Genomic DNA, 22,236 nt, shown 5'->3' with positions numbered 1-22,236 from the left:
TCACAATATTATGAAGAAGTGTTCATTTTATTTGAAATGGCAGTTGCAGATTTCTAAACACACACACATTTTGGCTGCTAACTGCCTTGCTTGAATTATGTTCAGCCTCTTGATTAGGATACCAAACATTATTACCAGGATTATTTTCTTACATCAACCCTCTCAATTCTTCACAAAGTATTGACTTTAAATAGATCACATCTTCCATCATTGAAGTAACTGTTCTTTATAATTTAACCATTTAGCCTTGTTACCATCCTGGATAATCTTAATTTCATTTTGCTTCTGCTCCATCTTGCCTGCTGCCTACTCACACCCACAACCATTCCTACCATGACCCTACCCCTCTCCCCTCAGTTCCTGTGCTTTCCCCACACTTACCATGTGCATCTCTGTAATTCCAAACAAGATTGTACCCTCTCCCTTCAATGACAGAGAAAGACTTTTGGTAGCTACTAGATCACAAGCAAAAGGCTTCAAGGCCTAGCCTGATTGCTTTTTGACAGCTCACTGCTGAAAAAAATCTTTCTAACTCTTTTAAAATGTTTCTGATAACCAGCCACTTAAACATTGGTCATTTAGATTTCAATAATTTTAAAAAATGATATAGGGTAACTTAAATACAGCTTAAGATGCCATAAATTAATTAATGACGCAAAGAATAAATAAACAAAATAAGTAAGTATCCACATTCCTTATCATTTTAGTCAAGGAGACTGATCAGATTAAAGTGAATCTCCAGTGTAAAGCTGAGGGCTGAATGCAAAAAGCTAAATGAAATAGGAAAGTGAGAGGTCAAATTGCCTTTGGGTTCCACAGAAATAGGCACCATTTTGAAGTTAGCCTGTGTAGAGGATGGAATCACTGACCAGATAGTAGCATGTTCTGGCCCATCTTATTCCTTCTGGGAATACTATCTAAAAATGTGTGGGGATCAATTGATTTTCAGGTATTGATTAAGGGTTATAGATTGAGTACAGGAAAATGGTGTTGAGACAACAGATTGTCTACAATGTTCTTGATGGGGTAGCAGACTTGACAGGTTGACTTGTCTAATCTGCTTCTATGCATTCTGCTGTTACTGTAAGTTAAAGATTAAGTTTTAAAATTCAGTTTTTTTGAAGTGAAAGGAAACATTTTAATTTTTTAACTTTTGGGAAGTGAACACCCTGACAGACCTTAAATCACATAAGGGCCTCATTGTTCTAATGTAGAAGAAAATTGCATGTGGGAAGATAAAATTAGGAGAGCTTAATACAAGAGAGCAACTGATATATTCAGGGGAAAGTTATTTATATGTGCAGTGAGTGATATAGAAATACAGCATGGTAACAGTTAGTAATTCACACCAATCCTATAGTAATCTCATATATTCTATCTACATTGCCACTGACTCCTTGTCACACCCCCTCCCCCAGATTCCATCACTTGCCTATACACTAGGGGCAATTTCCAATTAAATTACCAACCCATGCGTCTTTGAGACGTGGGAGGATGCTGGAGCAGCTGGAGAAAGCCCATATGGTCACCGCAAGAATGTGTTAACTTCACACAGATATAGCTCCGGTGATTAGGACTGAAACCACCCCAGTGTAAACCTGAGGGAGCTGCAACATGATGGAACAAAGGAGAACAGCATGGTCATATTGAGTAAATAACTGAGGGATCAACAGAACATAGGGTGGATTGTGAAGTTGGCAGGAGTAGGTACTTTTGGAACATAAACACAAGGCAAATAGGATGAAATTTCTGAGCTGTGAACTCCTTTGTACCAAACATCTCTGTGATTGACAGAAAGTAATCAAAGTTGACGGAAGAAAATGTATGAGTTTGAAAATATTAATTGTCTTGTTTGATATATTAACATCTTAAAACCAATCTTCATCTATCTTTTTATTGACCTTTATTGCAAAATGATTGGAGTTTCAATACAGGAAAGTTTGTTGCACTCTACAAGGGTTGGTTTTGACTGCCTTTTTAAAGAAAGAATATACTTGCATCAGAAACAGTTCAAAAAATGATACACTGGGCTAATTCCTGGAGTGAGAGGTTTGTTCTATCACAAACAGCTAAAGAATCTGTATTCTTCAAAGGAAGAGGGGTGGTCTTATTTAAACATATAAGATCCCGAGCAGACATGACAGGATAGAGTTTGAGATACTTCAACTAGTTGGAGAACCTTGACTGAGAGGGTATGGTTATAACATAAAGGGGCAGTAATTTAACTTTGAGAGGTGTGGGAATTCCTTTTCATAGAGTGTGTGAACTCTCTGGAGGCTTGCAGGGAGTAGATCATTGAAAGCATTTAAAGAGATTATTTTTGTTTTAAGGATTGACTTCATGGGAACAGAAGAAGGTCTGAGACCAGGATACTTCAACCACGATCATACTGAATGAAAGAACAGGCTAGTGGGGCCAGATAGCCTACTGTTGCTCCTATTTTCTTATGTGCTTGTATATGAACAGGTACAGGTACAGGGTATTAACCCTTCATTGTTCTGTCATTCAAATCAAGCCCAATCATTATCTCACATCCATTTATCTTTCCTCCAAGCTCTTGATACCTTTGTCCAATCTTTGTTTATTTTATTGTCATATAAAGGATAGTAGTAATGCATTGTCTTGTAGTTGTTGTTGGAGCCTCACAACTGCAGTGACCTGGTTCAATCCGAACCATCAGTGCTCCGTTCATGTGGAGTTTGCATTTTCTTGTTGTGATCACATGGATTTCTTTCAGGTGCTCCAGCTTCCTCCCATATTTTAAAGATGTGTGGTTTGGTAGGTCAATTGTCAATGTTGCTGCTGTTTGTTTGTTGTTGCTTGTGTGTTCTGTGAACACGTTGGGCATGTTGGCGCCAGAGTGTGCATGACACTTGCAGGCTGCCCCCAGCACATCCTTAGGTGTGTTGGTTATTAACATAAACAATACATTTCACTGTATGTTTGATAGAATTATTATAAACAAATGAATTTGAATCTGTTAACGGAGACCTGATTCAGAATAACAAAGAGTTATATGGGAATGAGAGAGAGTAAGAAGAGGAGTAACAATTTTGATTATGGATAATATTACTTTACTGGAAAGAGGAACTGTCTTGAAAGGTCAAGAAGAAATTGTTTGGAGTTAAGAGAAATTTAGTGATGGCTAAACACAACTGTGTAACTGCTCACCGAATTGGATTGCTGACCAAGAGTCTTTAATTCTTTAATCTGAAATGTTAACTCATTTCTCTCACCAAATATGCTGCCTGACCTGGCAAGTATTTCCAGCATTTTCTATTTTGTGACAGATTTCAGGGTCTGTAGTTTTCATTTGCTTTCGAGGCAATGACAAAGCTGGGTGGTGAACTGGACAGTAGCATGACCAGTGGAGTTTAATGCAAAATTCCAGTACCTGCACATTCTTTTAAAAAATACATTTTAAAAGAGAATAGCTAGTGACAATTAAGTAGAAACAGTCAGCACATGTATGATACGCAAAGTGTTGTTATGGAACCAGGTGAGTTAGTATGGAACTAGGTTCACATGGAACATAAGCAGGAAGCATATTGGCTGAAATGTCTCCCTTTAGTGCATTGAAATTCTATATAACAAACATTTCTATATATGACATAAATGAGATCAAATGTCAGAAAGAATTTTACAAGCTTTAAAATGGAGGCACTGTAAGGCCAAGCTGTATTTAATGTATGACTAAATAGAAAGAAAATTAAGTAGTCAATTGATTAAGAAATTATAGAGGAAAATAACTATAAAAAGATGGTAAGACATAGGGGCAGAATTAAGTCATTCAGTTCATCAATTCTGTTTCACTATTCCATCATGGCTGATTTATTATCTCTCTCAACTGCATTCTCCTGCCTTCTTCCCATAACCTTTGACATCCTTACTGATCAAGAACCTACCAACCTCCACTTTAAATATACCCAATGACTTGGCCTCCACAGTCATCATTCCAATGAATTCCACATATTTACCACCCTTTGGCACCCTTTCATCTCTGCCCTAAAGGACATCCTTGTATTCTGAGGCTGTGCCCTCTGGTTGTAGACTTCGACTTCCTCACTGCAGGAAACATCCTGTAAAGTAGCAACAATCAGTATGATGTTGAATGTGGGGAATAACCGTGCTGTCAGTAGATGATTTTTAAGTGTGTTCAGTATCAGTATGCCTTCTGTACAATAACGAAGGGGCATTGGTAGATGAAATCCTGAAAATAAGAAGTATAAACTAGTTGGAATATCCAAAATGCATAGAGAAGTAAGAAAAAATTAAGAATGTCAAAGAGACTGGTTTAGAACAAGTTGGTGTAACTACAGGAGGGAAGACAGAGAACTTGTCAGTGTATGTTAACAGCAAAAAGGATAGTTCGCTGGTGCTATGTCTGTGTTGAGTTATATAGACCAGATAGAGGAGCACCAGGATGAAATGGAAATCAAAATGGAGACTGATCAAGATGGAAGCCACAGCTATGGTATTTTACACTGATGTTTACCGAGAAAGAGGACTTTGCCAAAGAGTGAGGCTACTCATGTTCTTCATTTAATCAAACTAACTGCAGATATGTTGATGGTGTTTAAAATAATTAAATCACCAGCTTGCATCAGATGCATCTTTGTTGATGGAGGTATGGGTGGGAATTTCAATTTTCAATTTTTTTTAATACATGGGTGGAAACCGAGGATTAAATAATTTAAAGTGATTAAGTCTTATTCAAAATGTAGTGAAATAATAATTTCACAATGGTGAGCAGTTGGTCTATTATTAAAGGTGATAATGAAATAATCCCAAAGGTAACTAACAGTGACTTGGACAAGCATAGACTAATAATAGAGAGCTAGCATAAGAAGATTGAAAAAAAAACAGAGGATGCTAGTGGTGCTTAGCAGGACAGTCAGCATCTAGGGTGAGGTGTGAGGGGCAGGGATGGAAAGAAACAGCTGACATTTCAGGTTAGTAACCCTTCATCATAACGGTCAAAGTACGGACACTTTCCTGTGACGAAAGTCAATGAATATCTGTGATATGGTGCAAACCAACACTGCAAAACAACAGCTTTAAAAAGTGACAGTAGGATTGAAATGAAACAGGAACAATTTCAAATATAAATTAAAACATAAAGGAACAACTAATCTACATAACTGAAGCAGGTTTGTCAGTGTCATGTAACTGGATTAATACTTTAATGGTGATTTGCAGTTTCAATGGACTTCCAAAACTGGCACATTTTAGACAGAGGTGTCGATCCATGACCTCTTCTTGTGCCAAGATGAGGCCACCCTCAAAGTGGAGGAGTAACACCATATATTCCATCTGGGTACCCTCTAACCTGATGGCATGAATATCAATTTCTCTTTCTGGTGAACAGATTTCCACCTCCCCCCCAACCTCCTCTAGTCCCCACTCTGACTTTTTCACTTCTTCTCACCAGCTCATTTCTTCTCCCGATCTCCTTCTTCCCTTTCTCCTATTGTCCACTTTCCTCTCCTATCAAGTACTTTCTCTTCCACCCACCTGATTTCATCTATCACCTCCCTGCTAGCCTCCTTCCCCTCCCACTTCCTTTACAATCAGGCATCTTCCCCCTCCTCAGTCCCGAGGAAGGGTCTGGAAAAGTCGATGTTTTACTGTCTTCCATCGATGCTGCCTGACCCGCTGAGTTCCTCCAGCAGTTTGTGTGCGTTACGTTTTAGGCTTGTTAGCAAAATTAACACACATGAGGTGAAATATCAACATAACTTCAACAAGAAATAGATGGGAAATTCTGTAAGGGCTGTATTTTCTTTCCATTTGGGGTGGATAGAGTTAACTTAACTACTCCAGCTCCGAAATACAGTCATGCAATGGGATACAGGACACAATTTTAAATTTGTGACTTGCATTCCCCGTGCCATTAATAGTTCTAAGTGCAGTAAACAATGAGAGATACAGTAATAGACTTCAAAATCAGTCTTTACCAACGCAGATAGGCTCACATGACGGATGATGTCCTTCGACGTCGTGAGAGTTGGGGGGTCAGACGAGAGTTTAGCGGCAGAGAATTTGGGAAGTTGGAGATCGGGGCTGGTAAGTGAAGGGTCTGGGAAGGAGTTCAAGTCCAGGTCGAAGCGCCTGCGGTCGAAGATGCTGAGGAGACCAGCGATTCTCTGGGCGGAGACCGGTCGGTCCCGGGTTGGAAGTCCGTACGGTATCCGTGCGAGTCCGGAAGTGGAGGCCCGAAGGTCATTGATTCTTGGTGAAGTTGGAGGCCTAATGCCTGCGATCCAGGGAACGGGACTTGAGGTCCGGAAGCTTTCTGTCCGGGAGTTGGAGGCTTTCCTGGGTGTGTGAGTGGGAGGGATGGGAAAGGGGCTTGTTTAGCTGTTGTCTTGTTTTATTGCTGTTGCTGCAGCCTGTGTTGTTCTGTGGAACATAGTGGGCATGCTACGTTAGCGCCGAAATGTGTGGCAACACTTGCGTGCCTGCCTCCAGCACATCCTTGGGAGTGCCTGTTTGTTAACGCAAACGATATATTTCACTGCCTGTTTCGACGTACATGTGATAAATAAATCACAATTTTAATCTGATATTGAGCATCAGAAATTGCACAGTGATACATTTGGATGAGGAGGGGCAATATTCATTTTCCGTGGTATAGTTATAGGCTACAAACCTAGGAACCACAGGTATTTGAAGTTGATGGATAAACTTGGCATAACTAGCAGCACAGAGTACAAAAGATAGGAAACTTTGGCAAATCCATATAGAATAATACGCCAGCTCCTGTTATAGAATCTTGGCCAATTCAAGTTACCATATTTAGGAAAGCTCTCATGGTTTTTGTGAAGATCGGGAAATAATCTAGAATGACCCCAGAGAAGATGAATTAATAGTTATGTGAGCCAGTCAAACTTGGTGTTGTTCATCTTGGAGAGAGAAAAAAGTAAGACGTGTTGGGACGTTGAAAGTCATGCAAAGTTTGCCTTTAGTATATAAAATAAGAAAATGGTTTCCCAATAAAAAATGGCTGGTGACAGGTAAAACGTTTTCTACGGAGGAATGGTTAGGAAATACAGTGTTTTGCCTGAGAGGGTGATAGATGTAGAGTGAACAGAAGCCTTTAGAAAAGTTCGAATAACTACTGAAAGGAGAAATCTTGCAGGTGGTGGGTGAGGAAGAGTACAAGGGAATTGGGAATTTAAATACTCTTGGGAATAGTTCACGCAAACCCAATGGAATAAATTTTCTCTCACGAGAATTAATATCGTTATCCCAAGCAATCCTGAATTCTCCATACCCCGATTGTTAAACCTTCTAGAATTTCCCCAATCCTTCTTGTTGCGTATTGGAGCATGTGCTGTACCTTCGACAATCCAATGAACCTTACAACTGGATCAAGTCGGAATACGTTCTGCTTTAAGTTGCATTGCAAGTTGCCCGCGGTAAACGCCGAGCAGGTCCTTAAGAAATTCTTCATACTTATTGCAAACCAAGCAATTTTCTCCATGGTAACCACAGCCGGAGGGCGAGAGATTTGGGGTGACCTAAGACACTAAATGTGGCAATTCGAATGTGGATCTACCAGATGCCCTTCTGGTCATAATAATTTAACAGGGTGGGATTATTTTCTACAGACTACATCGCAACAAAGATAAATAAAACTCCTTCTTATTCCCGGGGAGAAGATAGCGAAGTAGTCATTTTCAACTAGGAAGGAATTAGATGTGACCAAAATAGTGGTTTCGCAATTATAGGAGAACACAATCTTGCCTCTTTAACGTTACTTATTTTCCTCTGCGCATTATTTTTACGCACAATGTTTCAAAATAAGTAACCACTGCGCTCCTTCGGTCGGTCGGTGACTCGGTGCTGCGACGCTATCACACCGTAGTCCCACTCTCGCCCCAGGAAAGGTTTTAAAATGAGAATCAAGTTTAGAGTAATCAATGTTTGTAAAATGTTAAATCTGGTCGGAAACCAAATCAGAATGTTGTTTCTCTACGGAACAAATGTCAGCATCCTCATCCTTGACGGTGGAAAGCAGAAAAACGAATCTGGATGTTCGTGGACGAGGGCAGACGCGTTGTCCGGATGACCACTGTAAAGATATTTTGATCGGATGACGTGTAGCGTAATTATATTCATTGAGCATCGATTCTAATATCATACGGACACGCTGAACCCAAACTCTGTAAAATTCAGTATACTTATAAATGTGTAACTGTATTGATTTGGGAAAGCTTTAGATCTGACACACGAGAGCTATCGATTGGCGGTTTCCGAGTGACACGGACGATGCAACACAACTCCTCCACTCAGGAACAGGAAATTATTATCTCAACCCTAGAAGTAAAATACTCTCGGCTAATTGTTGCAACCTCAAATATAAAGATAGAAGATCGTACGTGCAATATCCGCTTCCACACAATTTGTATTGGGGCGAATGAACGAGTCAGGAATACAATGGAACGAACGCACACTTCGTAAACAATTAAATGAACGCTCGCATCCATACTCCCACAAAGCGATTTTCTGCTATCCGTAACTGATGCAGGGACGTGAATGAATCCGGCAATATTGTACTTATTACCATGATTTGAGAATTTCGCACCAGCAGGGATTTTCATTACACCCTGGTGTCTGACAATACACTAATCTAAATGCGAATCTTAAATGTTCGTCCACTTCAGAATTAACTGGTACTGGTCTAATTAACCTCAACTACGGCTCGCAGTTTTCAATGTATACGGCACCGGCTGCGGAATTTCGCTTTAGATCAGTATAATTCACCTACTAGAAGCTCTGAGAGCACACTATCTTTTGGAGGCAAAACTTACCCTCAGGGCTGGCGTCCACCTCGCCATTTAACGACCCGGACCGACCTCCTTCGATACTCTCCAAGTACTTCGGCGGGCTCCCCGCTGACGACCTCCGATGACCATCAATGTACAAGTAATCGCAACGGGTCCCCGGAACTCCGTAGGATCGAGAGTTGCAGCAGCTGCTGCGGGTACCCGCCGCGCCGTGCAGCTTGTCACGGGAATAAAACGCTGTAGCACTGGGCTCCGAATCTGCGTGAGTCTGCCTGGAAGGGGTGCGGTACGGTAAACAGACCCGGGACTCCATGACCAGTTCGCCGCCGTTGTACTGATGTTTCATATTAAACTCTATGCTCTACCCCTCTCTCTTCCGTCTTTCCCTTTTGAAATGGGCGGGTTGTTTACTAAATAAGACAATGGGACCTTTTGGGGCAAAGGGGGTGGGGTGGGGTTGGGTTCAGATATCTGTGACATAACCACCTAAAACTTCAATCACGTGGAACACTCGCCGCCTCAATTAACTCTTTCACATCCCCGTGGTCCAAGGTAACATTCAATTTCAAATATATCAACGCGCTCATGAACCTTTAACGTGAAAGTATTTTAAGGATCATTGTTTAAAAAGATGGATTTGATATCCAGTCACATGTGAAAGTTTTTGGTGCGCTCAGTAACATTCCGAATAATATTTCCAGCATTATACTTCACAGTATCCTGAGTAATACCGACAATAATATCTGAGTCTTGACATGATCCGTATCTTGAACGATATCCCCAGCACTTCGAGCAGAATGCCAAGAGTAATAAATATATTATGAAATTTTCGGAGCAATGTCCCAATACTACCTAAAAACTAATACCATGAATATTCCCAGGGGAGAAAAAACCTTGAAAAATGCACCATGTTAACCCGAATAACATGGTTTGAAATTCCTTGCTCGCATGAAGTTCACAAACTGAACAGTATACTGAACATGGTAATAACAATACCCGTTGCTGGATCAATTAAACAATGTAATTTGAAAAACACCCCTCGCTACACATCGAGTCACATTGTGAGCGGAACACTGAATAAGATGCTGACTCCGCGAGATTTCGGAGAAAAATTGGTTCAGAGAAAGTTTTGTTTTCCGACATCCGAAATCTCAGAAGGCTGCCAGGAAACAGAATTGTCCGCCGGTATCGCGAGGAAATTATCTGAACAAAACATCTGAGGCGAAATAAATTCACTTCCCTGTTTTGACCCAGTTTAAGTGGATCATGCACAGTTAGTTTGAAATTGCTTTGAAACGCCCAGTCGATGGGGCCGTGAATGATTGTGTCCGTGAGTATTTTAATTTTTGTTCATCTGATATTGGGAAGCTGTTGATGGATCGAAGCCACTTTAATCTCTCGGCAGCGAGTGCTAATCATAAACCCTCACAGTTATACATCTCCTCCAAATCTGAGGGGAAAAATACACAGTGACTGTAGCGTTTTAATTTCGGAGACTTGTTCTTTTCTTTAAAACCATTGTTCTTGAAAGAATGATAAGTATTTAATTGAAGTAAAACCTCGAGCAGGAGGTGTGCATTGAAAGCTTCAACGCACGCAGGAAACTTAAATCGAGTGACCCGCTGAATTTTATAACAATTAATTTGCATTCTCGACCCAATCGGCGCATGCACTCATTTCCCTCAGGTAGTACACCCTCGTTTGTACTAACGTTTTATTTTTTTTTTAAAAAAGCAATGACCTTGAAAGAAAGCAGACTGTTGCAGCAAACGTGGTTTTGGACAGGCAACTAATTAAAATGATTCAACGAATTTAAATCAAATAGAAAGGAAACGAAAAAAAAGACAAATCAACAAACAAAAAAAAAACCCGGCAAATTCATAGCAAAACTAAATCCTATGAAACTAAAGAGACTGGAATGGAACGGATATATAATACCAGCTAAAAGGTAAAAGCAGCGAATGGTGACTGAGACTGGAGGGGGGTATACCATAAACTCGGTTTGTCCAGATTGGGACGCGCTGTTAGAAAGAAGAAAACGTGAAAAGTACCGAAAGGTTGGTGGAAAGGAAGGCTGTTAACCGTGAAATAACGGGTAACTTTAGAATAGAAGATGGTGTGAGCCATGGAAACAGAATAAAGCAAAAGAAAAACAAGGTCTTCATATCTGCAATTCTTTTACATTGGCAGGACAAGTGGATATTGCTGTTAAAATATACATGAAATCTGCCTTCGTGCATTGAAAAGGACAACAAACTACTGCAGAAAGTGAAAAAAAAGATTTACAGGACTGTACCCAATTGAAAATATAATAGTTAGGGAAGTCTAAATAAAAGGGGGAAATTAAAGCGTGATGTAATAGAGATTTTCAAGATTAAAAATGTTTGAAATGTACAGATTTTATTGTCATGTCCAATGTCCAACAATAAGATCGTTATTAATAAATCCAAAGGGAAAAAAAAGTTTCTTTGCTCATACAATGCTTCCATAAAAACATTGAACGTGAAAGAAAAAGAGCATTATGTCTTTGATTTTCCTCTATTGTTTAATGAGAATGTTACTGATCTATGGCATATAGATCAATGTGAAATTTTTGGTTGACAAGAAAATGATCAACCTCAGGGTTAAAATTAACAACTGACAACATTATTTCTGGTTAGTGGAGAAGAATTCAATTCTTTTAACCACCTTCTATTTTGAGAAGTATTTCTGCAATTCAGTCCTGAAAATCTTGGGCCTAAGTTAGCTGCTTCCAAGCATCCCAGCTGGTGGGACTCATTTCTCTCCATTTTTCAATTGATTTTTTTTTCAGTCCTTTGCCCTCTCAATCTAAGGGAATGCAGATATGGTTGGAATTAGCATTGCTCATTATTTAACCATGAGCCTTCACGGGGCATTTTGGTAAAAGTTCACTATATCTTCCCACGGTTTCAAGCAAGTACTACTGACAGAAGGGTCTTTGACCTGAAATACTATCTCTGTTTCTCTTCCCATATATGTAGCCTGACCTGATCAGTACTTCCAGCATTTTCTATTTTTTATTCTATGTTCTTGTACTTCTGACTTCTTGATAAAAGGCAAACATTCCATTAGTTATTTGTTTATCTTCTACATTTGTTGTGACATTGAAATAAATATGTACAAGGACCCAGGTTTCTATACAGCCACACATAACTTCCAACTTTTGCCTCATTAGGAATTATTTTGCTCTGTCTATTTACAGTCCACTTTCAAAAATCACAATTTGCCTGTATTCATAGGGACTATCAAATCATTTCATAAAAGTCTACATTTATGTAAATCACATATTCTACTTTTCCACCAATTTAGTTACAATTTGAAAAGTCAGTCAAAGTTTTCAGCCATGATTTATTCTTTAAGAAAACTATGCCACCTGCCTCAGATCGGCTTAAGATTTTCATGCATTGAGACAAACTCCACAAAACTATCAACTCTGGTAATTTTTCACCCATAGATTTCATGCTACAGTCTATAACCTACTGGTTTCTCCTCTCTCACTTTTCTCAAGCAGCAGATAACATGCTCAGTTTTCTAATCTATAGACTGTTTCCAAATCTGGATAACTTTGCAAGATTGTCATTAGAACTTCTGCAAAAATCCTCACTCATTTCATACAAAATTTTGGGAGGCAAATGGTTTTGTTATGTCATTGTTCATGTTATGGTTATTTCACCATTTTTTTTAAAAATAATGCCATTCTGATTTAGAGTAAATACTGATGTATTACTTAAGTATTAGAAAATGGCACCAAACACAGACAATAGTTGAAGGAAATGGCTTAGATACTTTTAGAAAGTACTCAGAAGAGTCATGAAAGAAAATGGAATAGAAGTTGATAAAAGGAGATGAGATAGTAAACTTTGGGAGATTTACAGAGAATGAAATGCAGTATTGAATAGCCAATTATTGTGTTGTATGTTGAACATCACTTTGTACAAACCAAGTGAAAACTTTACTAATCACTAGCAAGGCTTTATTCAGCATACAGTATTACATCAAATTCTGGGCACAATTATTTTGAATCATTGTTAAACCTTGTAGAGATATACCAGAATGGAATTGGGAATCAATTATATTTCCATAGAATGGAGATGGTATTCTTATTTTGATTCTTCTTTTGTAAAAGTGAGATTTAGTTCTTAAATTATGAAGTCTTCTAAATTGGGAGAAATCCTTTTTACTTGCAGAGGAGTTGATAATCTGTCACAAAGATGAGGAGAAAAATTAATCCTTAGCAAGTCAATGTGCTTGGAATGTGTTGCTTAAGAGACAGAGAAGCACCCAATAATAATGCATTCATTCATATTAAAAAAGAAAAGTACAAGATGGTGGGGAAAGAAAGTTTAGATTGGGATTAACTGGAAGTGTCTTTCAAAAAGTATAAATAAACATAATTGTCACAGTGGTCATCACCAGTGTTGCATCAGTCTGAATGATTCATATTCTTTCCAATCTGTTTAACTTACTCAAGCATCCAGATATCCCAGTTCAAATCAAAAGGAATATATTTTTGATCACTGGTTAATTTACTTTAATGACTAATTGTTGTGGATCTTTGTTTCAATATCTAAGAAGGATCTAGTTGAGAGTCATTGTCCTATTTTGTAGTTAACTTAGTGTTTATAATGCAGAAATAACCAACATGACTGAACACATCCTCCTGGATTCCCTAACGTTTCCTTAAAGCTACATGTAGCAATTAACATCATTTTTATATATAACATATAAATAACTCATAAATGTAAATAGTTACTATATAATTGCATATTTGTTCATTTAACTATAAAGGACCAACTTTTGTTCTTTTCTGTTTCACAATGGAATATGAATAGTTTTGTAACATCTAAAATATTAATCATGTTACTCATTTCTTTCTAAAAAGGTAACGCATATGCTTACATCATCAACAATAGTGTAAATCTGCCTCATGGTAATAGGCTTACAACATAAAGTAAATTATAGCTTAAATGTGATAGGCTTCTGAAATGGTTTGCTTAGCTGGCAATTAAACAACTGATGCAAGAAGAGTTTTAGTTTGGCACCTGACTTATTTTCATAATTATATTATATACTTTATACTTTATTGTCACCAAACAATTGGTACTAGAACGTAAATCATCACAGCGATATTTGATTCTGCGCTTCAGAATCAAATTCCCTGGATTACAAATATTAAATATTAAAGATATTAAAAATAGTTAAAATTAGTAAATATTAAAAATATAAATTATAAATCATAAATAGAAAATAGAAAAATGGGAAGTAAGGTAGTGCAAAAAAAAACGAGAGGCAGGTCTGGATATTTGGAGGGTATGGCCCAGATCTGGGTCAGGATCCGTTCAGCAGTCTTATCACAGTTGGAGAGAAGCTGTTCCCAAATCTGGCCATATGCGTCTTCAAGCTGCTGAACCTTCTCCCAGAGGGAAGAGGGATGAAAAGTCTGTTGGCTGGGTGGGTCGTGTACTTGATTATCCTGGCAGCACTGCTCCGACAGTGTGCGGTGTAAAGTGAGTCCATGGACGGAAGAGTAGTTTGTGTGATGTGCTGCTCTGTGTTCACGATCTTCTGCAGCTTCTTTTGATCTTGGACAGGTCAACTTCCATACCAGGTTGTGATGCATCCTAGACGAATGCTTTCTATGGTGCATCTATAAAATTAGTGAGGGTTTTAGGGGACAGGCCAAATTTCTTTAGTTTTCTCAGGAAGTAAAGATGCTGGTGGTCCTTCTTGGCAGTGAACTCTGCTTGGTTGGACCAAGTCAGGTCATTGGTGATATTGACCCCGAGGAACTTAAAGCTTTTGACCTGTTCCACTTGCGCACCACTGATGTAAATTGGGTCGTGCGGTCCACTAATCTTTCTGAAGTCAACAAACAATTCCTTCATCTTGCTGATGTTAAGGGATAGGTTATTGTCTTCGCACCATGCCACCAGGTTCTTAATTTCCTCTCTGTACTCAAACTCATCATTACCAGAGATACGGCCTACAATTGTTTTGTCATCAGCAAACTTATATATTGAGTTTGATGGAAACTTGGCTACTTTTTAAAGTATTTTTGTACTCTTAGAACTTAAATGAAACTGTTGAGGCAAAACTTCATCCAAATACCATTGATAAGGTGCTACAAAATATGCAGTTACCAAAGTTGAAGCCCTTGCAGTAAGGGTCAGTGACACAAAATACATTTGAATTGCTTTTCCAAATCTCGTGAAGGCAGAATCATACAAACATATTGTCAACCATTTATCAATTCGACCTTGGGGATAAAGTACAACTTTGAAATGTGGGGAAGATTTGCTTGGAGGTGTATTGAACAGTGGGAAAAATATTAATCACAAGAAATTCTGCAGATGCTGGAAATCCACACACAAAATGCTGGAGGAACTCAGCAGTCCAGGCTGTATTTATGGAAATGAATAAACAGCTAATGGTCCAGTCCAAGACCCTTCTTCAGGAAAAGAATAATGTTGACTTGAATGAGTTATTGGGATGGGGGAGATTCACAATAGTGATACTTACAGTGAAACATTTAGGTGGGAAGAATGAAGAGAGACAGCATGAGGTAGGTGAAACAGTTTTAAATGGGATGAAAGAAGATGATTCCCCACAAATATTTAGAGGTTAACTGAGCAATTCCAAAGTAATGAGATTACAGGCTTCTTAGATAATGCCAAGGGGTGCCAAAGGCAGTTATACCAAAAGAATGCATGAGCTGCAGATAGATCAGTCTCTCTGAATACCCGTCTTTAGAAAGGCTTTGGGGAACACAGAAAAGAGATTTTCTAAAATGGTTCCAGAAATGGATGTACATTTCTGTGGTTAATTTGGAGAGACTATATCCGTTTTTTTGCCTTTTGAAAGCTAGCAACCAAACCAGAAGTAATAAGAGAAACTTTTATAGTGGATGGAACTTAAATCTTTTCTATTCCAGTTTATTAGAGGAGATATTTATAAATGCCAAAGAGCACAGTTTTAAAATAGTTTGTAAAAGAAATGGAAGAGCTGTGAAGGAGGTAAAGTACTCTAGCCTGTGCATGGTTAGGTCTAGGATTTTCAGATATATAAAGAGTAAAAGGGAGGCGAGAGTGGGTATCGGACTGCTGGAAAATGATGCTGGAGAGGTAGTAATGAGGGACAAAGAAATGGCAGACGAACTTAATAAGTATTCTGCATCAGTCTTCACTGTGGAACACACTAGCAATATCCCAAAAAGTCAAGAGTTTTAGAGGACAGAAGTGAGTGTAGTTGCAAAGGTGTTTGCAAAGCTGAAAGGTCTGAAAGTGGATAAGTCACCTGGACCAGATGCACTACACCCCAGGGTTCTGAAAGCGGTATCCAAAAGATTATGGAGGCATTAGCAATGATCTTTTAAGAATCACTAGATATGGAATTTTTCCAGAGAAATGGAAAATTGAAAATGTCACTCCCTTCTTTAAGAAGGGAGGGAGGCAAAAGAAAGGAAATTTTAGGCCATTTAGCTTGAATTCAGTGGTTGGCAAGATGTTGGAGTCCATTATTAAGGATGAGGTTATGGGGAACTTGGAGGTGCATGATAGCAAAGGCCAAGGTCAGCCTGGTTTCCTTAATGGGAAATCTTGTCTGACAATTTTTTTGGAATTCTTTGAGGAAATAACAGGAAGGATAGACAAAGGGGAGTCAGTGGATGTTGTTTACTTGGACTTTCAGAAGGCCTTTGACAAGGCACTTCACATGAGGGTGCTTAACAAGATAAGATCCCATGGTATTACAGAAAAGATTCTAGCATGTATCGGAGATTGGCTGACTGGCAGAAGTAAAAGAATGGGAATAAAAGGGGCCAATTTAGGTTGGCTGCCGGTGACTAGTGGTGTTCTGCAGGGATTGGTATAGGAACCACATCTTTTGACATTATATGTAAATGATTTGGATGATGGAATTGAAGGCATGGACAAGTTTGCAGATGAGATGAAGATAACTGGAAGGACTGGTAGTGATAAGGAAGCAGAGAGTCTGCAGAAGGACTTGGACAGATTGCGAGATTGGGCAAAGAAGTGGCAGACGGAATATAGTGTAGGGAAGTGTATGGTCATGCACTTTGATAAAAGGAGTAAAGGCATAGACTAGTTTAAAAATGAGAAGAAAATTTAAAAAATCAGAGGTGCAAAAGGACTTGGGAGTCTTTGTGCAGGATTCCCTAAAGGTTAACTTGTAAGTTGAGTCAGTGGTAAAGAAGGCAAATGTAATGTTATAAACACAAGAAAGTCTGCAGATGCTAGAAATCCAAAGCAAGACATACCGACTGCTGGAGGGACCCAGCAGGACAGGCAGCATCCATAGGAAAGAGCAAACGTTTGATATTTCAGACCAAGACATTTCTTCAGGACTGAGAATGAAGGTGGAAGATGCAAGAATAAAAAGATGAGAGGAGGGGAAAGAGGCTAGCTGGAAGGTAATAGGTGAAGCCAGGTGGGTGGGAAAGAAAGAATCTGATAGGAGAGGGGAGTAGACAACTGATGGTTAAGAAAGAGTCTGATAGGAGAGGGGAGTAGACAATAGGAGAAGGGGAAGGAGGGGGGAAGTATAGGCAGGTGAGAAATAGTGAAAGTTCAGAGTGGGGAAAAGAGGAAGTGGGGGGGGGGGGAATGTCATTGGCACCTATCAAATATTGAAAGCCCTAAATAGAGTTGATGCATAGAGGATGTTTCCTAAGAGTGGATGAGTCTAGGACCAAAGGGTACAGCGTCAGAATAGATGGATGACCATTTAGAATAGAGATGAGAAGGAATTTCTTTAGCCAGAGGGTGGTGAATCTGTGGAATTAATTGCCATAGATAGCTGTGGGTGCCAAGTCATTGAGAATATTTAAAGTGGAGGTTGGTAGGTTCTTGATTAGTTAGGGTGTCAGAGATTACGATGAGAAAGCAGGAGGATGGGGTTGAGAGAGATAATAAATCAGCCTAGATGGGCTTAGTGGCCTAATTGTACTCCTATGTCTTATGCTTTTATTATGAATGCTCTGATAGATGAAGTCTAAGGCATATCCTCAAGAAATATTTGAAAGAGGAAATAGTACATTGAGGACAGAGAAGGGAACAGATTTCTCTCCAAAGTAGCAGACGTAGACTGATAGGCTCATTGCCCTCCTCCTCTCCCATTCTATTTCTATGATAAGAGACTCCTGGACAGGTACATGGAGCTCAGAAAAATAGAGGGCTATGGGTAACCCTAGGTAATTTCCAAGGTAAGGACATGTTCGGCACAGCTTTGTGGGCCGAAGGGCCTGTATTGTGCTGTAGGTTTTCTATGTTTCTACGATAACGTCCACCCAATAATTGCCTGTAATTATACCAAAACTTAGTTTAGGAAACAGAACAAAAATAGTCTCGTATTTGCAATAACCTTAAAATAAAAGCAAAACAGTACTCAATAAAATACCAGCAGCCACTGAAATTACTTAAATTCTATTAAGTTCTCACATGTAAGCATTATCCAGAGAAAAGCGAAAGGTTTATCTACGAAATACCAGTATGAGGGAGATTTCATTCATTCCTATAAATGGAGTGAACTGGAACTTTGTCACTTTTCCCCCATTCTATCATGGATTACAGTTACTTGGTCAAGTATCTAATGCTTGCTTTAATACTTCACTTTGTTTTGTACATTTGCACCACATGTTTTCCATTGTTCCTTCTGTAATATTCATCTGCTAACATCTGTTGCTTTATAACAACTAAGCTAGATACATTTTTATTGAGCTTATATATCCAGTTAGTATTCTAAATAGTTTCAAGGATAGACAGTAAATATCCAAATAATTTCTGCATCTCCCAGTCCCTTTCTGGCTAACTGATTGTAGAAATTCAGAAGTATTTGATCCAGAACTTTGCTTTCAAGTAATTTGACTCCACACATGCTAATATCCCCTTTAACAAGTATTATGATAATTTTACCAGTTGAGTTCAGGTACACCTGCTCATTAATGATCAGCCAGCTCAAAAGCATGGCCAAGAGGATCAGTTGTTCAGACTCGACATCAGAAGGGAGAAGAAAAGTGCCTTTGACCATGGAATTATTGTTGGTGCCAGATTGTTATAGTTTATGTATCTTAGAAACTGTTGATCTGGGATTTTCACGTGCAGAAGTCTTTAGAGTTTACCGAGAATGGTACAAACCCCCCCCAAAAGCAGTGAGTGGCAGTTCTGTGGGCAAAAATGCCTTGTTAATGAGAGGGGTAAGAGGAGAATGGTCAGATTGGTTCAAGATGACGGGAAAGTGACAGTAACTCAAATAACCACATGGTACAACAGTGGTATGCAGAAGAGTACCTCTGAATGGGCAACACATCGAACCTTGAAGTGGATGGGCTACAGCAGCAGAAGACCATGAACATACAATCCGTGGCCACCCGACTGTACACAAGAGTTACCTGAGGAAGTGGCCACTGTGCGCACATTTACATTGACAAAATATTGTTAGCCGCACTTCAGGATTGCACTGTTTGAAAATAGTGCAAACATTTTGTGCAAAAGTGATAATGTAGATGTGGATTTGGTTGGGTAGGGATGAAAATGGGTGACATGGGATTCATGGGGATCAAGAAGCCATTGTTAAGGAGGGTTCAAATTTTCTTTAAGGTCTGTTAAAAGGTTCACTCCTTTTTAAATAATTGCCAATTAATTAAGATGGTTATTTTAATGTAAAGTATTCATGTTTTAATTTAGAAATACATTTGGCAATTCTTTAGATATAATTCCACTCTAATTTTAAATGTAAACATAATACGTTGCAGCTATAAAGATATAAATTGATTACTTATATGGTAGATGGTGGAAAGGTTTATTCTTCTGTTTCTCTACACCTGAGTGAGGTAGAGTAGGTGATTTAATTTTAAAATAGTTGCAGAATTGAAAAGTAAATAGCAGGTTCTTATTTCACGGGGGAGGGGCAGTGAGGATAATGTGATAAATAGGAAGCTACACACCGTTCATTCGTTTTGACTCAATTATATCTTGATAATAAGATCTTGCTTTATAAAGTACAAACATCCTGGAACTCTTAAATGACTTGTGGGATAAATTACAGAAAAAAAACTATAACGAGAAAGCTCGAAATTTCGCAGGCTGCTAAATGTGATTGATTGGGGATGGGACGGGGCACTCGTACTTATCCTCGACTTTAGTTACGTCCAGTTCAAACCAAAATATTTACGTACAATAATGACTACGGCTCTCAATATGTTTTTCAGTACATTTGGCCGCTCCCAAGTTTGTGAAAGACTTTATGTAAATTCAAACTCTGCATATTCAATTGATCATGATTTAAGATTTTACAATTGTGTTGGAAAAAACCCCGACAGATTAATTTTATGGGTCATTTTTATGAGACAATTACGTTCCTTGTAAACTGTCGCGGTTCTCGTCATTTGACGTATAATCTGATGTGTAACACAAAATACTTTCTATTAAACATAGAAACGACTTGAAGATACACTGCAATTTGGGATCAATGTCAATCAAGAGGAGCTGCTGTCAGGTAACAATGGAATTGCCTTCATACGTTCCCGACGTAAATACTCATTACATTTATTACCGTGTGTCAGGACACATCTGCAGTTCCAGAAAAGATCCACTCTTCCTGGTTCGAACAATATGATCAAAGATTCCGTCCGAGAATATTAAGTATTTTCACTAGAATGTCTTGTTAGCTGTAAAATATTTTCTGTTCGAAGTTCTGATGAAAGGTTATTAACCCGAAAGGTTGACTTTGTTTTTCTGTCCGTACCTGACCTGCCAACTGTTTCCAACGTTTCTGTGTTTATTTCTGGCTTCCAGCACCCGCCATATTCCGCATTTCAGAAGTTTGTTTCAAAAGCGTAATGAGCAGAAAAAGAACACTTTATTGCAGAGAGCCAATAAAACACCGAGGGTCCTCCTATTAGGGGCCCATTTTTGACATTTTGAAGAGGGATGTTGACATTGTTCCGGGAGATCATTAAAATTAACTAGTCGAATTTTGGAGATTTCTTTCGTTGTCGGGTCAGCTACAATTCATTGACAAATGCGCCGCTAAACAGGTTGGGAACTTCTATAAATTGCTTTCACGAAGACGCAAGATTTCCTGCAAGGTTTAACTCTTAAAGATTTAGATAGTTAACGCAGTTCGAGCTCAGATGTTATCTAACAACTGAACGCATTCGGCTATTAACAAAAATGTTCTTAGAATTGCAGCAAATAAATATCATTGTGAAATCAGTTTTGCATTGGTGTTTTTAAATTAATTACCCTCATCAAATAATTCTTGCTTAGGTCGGCATAAATACTCCCCAGAGCACGAGAGTTTATGAATCGCATTGATTACACATGATTTATGGACGCAGCATAAAGAGTGAATCATAATCCTTGCAAAATCTTGAAAACTTAGAAATTGGAATTTGAGAAATGGTGTAGGGTATTGAGCAAGGCACGGCATTGAAAGCCAACCTACCCCAGAAAATGGGTTTAATTTTTAACAATTCAAAAATAATATTTAAATGAAGCAAATTGTAATTGTGACCAGGCAATAGTTGATCCGTATATAAACCGTGCAGGCGAAGAGAGCAACTTCTGTCCTCGATATTTAATTGAAAGCGTCGTATCTGATACCAATCCACTCACCTCACTTTTTAAAATACCCGCCAATTGATCATGACCAAGTTCAAGGACTCAATCTCATGATTATAGCACTTAAAAAAATTCCTCTGGTCAATTTAATTTGAGATTCCCAGCTGAACGCGCTGAAACTTGTGGTAAACTCTGATTGCATACTATCGAAAGGGGGATTATAACATTTTAGCATGTTTTTATTTAAGTATTTTCTGCAATTTTTATCTTGGTAATCAAGGTTAGAATTAAAAATTACCGCATGACTTAAATTCATACTTTGATTTTTTTTACAGCTATTCACAACATACAACTGTAAGATCTTGGGAAGGATGTGATTTAAAGTAGATCCGATGGAATCTGTTTGAATCTGTAACCGCAGAAAAACAATTAAAATGAAAAGAGCACCACTTCATGATTGACCATACTATGTTTTGACTCACTTACTGAAACGAGTTAGATTTTTTTCGAGTTGTTCGTATTTTGTTGAATTTATTTGAAGTTCCTTCTGGTTTTCTCCTGCTAAATGTTTGCATTTTGAGATTTGTACTTTTAACTGTATGATCCGTGTTTGACCTTTATCTAAGGTCAATTCGTTTAAAATACTATAGGAAGGAAAATAGCTGGGATATGCAAAGCAGGTCCAGAACATCTGAACCAAGCAGTTAATGCCTGTGGTTTGGAGGCCATGAGCAGATTTGCACGTTCAAACTCATCCTGACACCGTTTTGCACTGTAGCAGTCAATCGATTAGTGGGTTCGCCACTTAAACTATGGGAGGAATTTATAACAAAAGTGGCCGCGGT

At 38.6% G+C, this 22,236-nt stretch overlaps 1 protein-coding gene and 1 long non-coding RNA gene across 4 annotated transcripts in view; one reads left to right on the top strand and one right to left on the bottom strand.

The window, feature by feature from the left end:
- Positions 1-9,167, bottom strand: part of alx3 (ALX homeobox 3) — a 73,620-nt gene extending 64,453 nt beyond the window's left edge. For all 3 annotated transcript variants that reach the window (XM_063066461.1, XM_063066458.1, XM_063066459.1), the window contains exon 1: positions 8,817-9,167. In XM_063066461.1, the coding sequence (XP_062922531.1) occupies positions 8,817-9,138 (322 nt within the window). In that variant the 5' untranslated portion in view covers positions 9,139-9,167. The remainder of the gene's footprint in view (positions 1-8,816) is intronic.
- Positions 6,072-21,855, top strand: LOC134355921 (uncharacterized). The gene is made up of 3 exons (XR_010020219.1): positions 6,072-6,322; positions 20,264-20,324; positions 21,727-21,855. It is a non-coding gene; the product is annotated as an uncharacterized LOC134355921 (long non-coding RNA).
- The last annotated feature ends 381 nt before the right edge of the window (positions 21,856-22,236 follow it).

This window comes from Mobula hypostoma, chromosome 13 (assembly GCF_963921235.1).
Source record: "Mobula hypostoma chromosome 13, sMobHyp1.1, whole genome shotgun sequence".
Taxonomy (NCBI): Eukaryota; Metazoa; Chordata; class Chondrichthyes; order Myliobatiformes; family Myliobatidae; genus Mobula; species Mobula hypostoma.
This window is presented reverse-complemented; position numbering and strand designations above follow the sequence as displayed.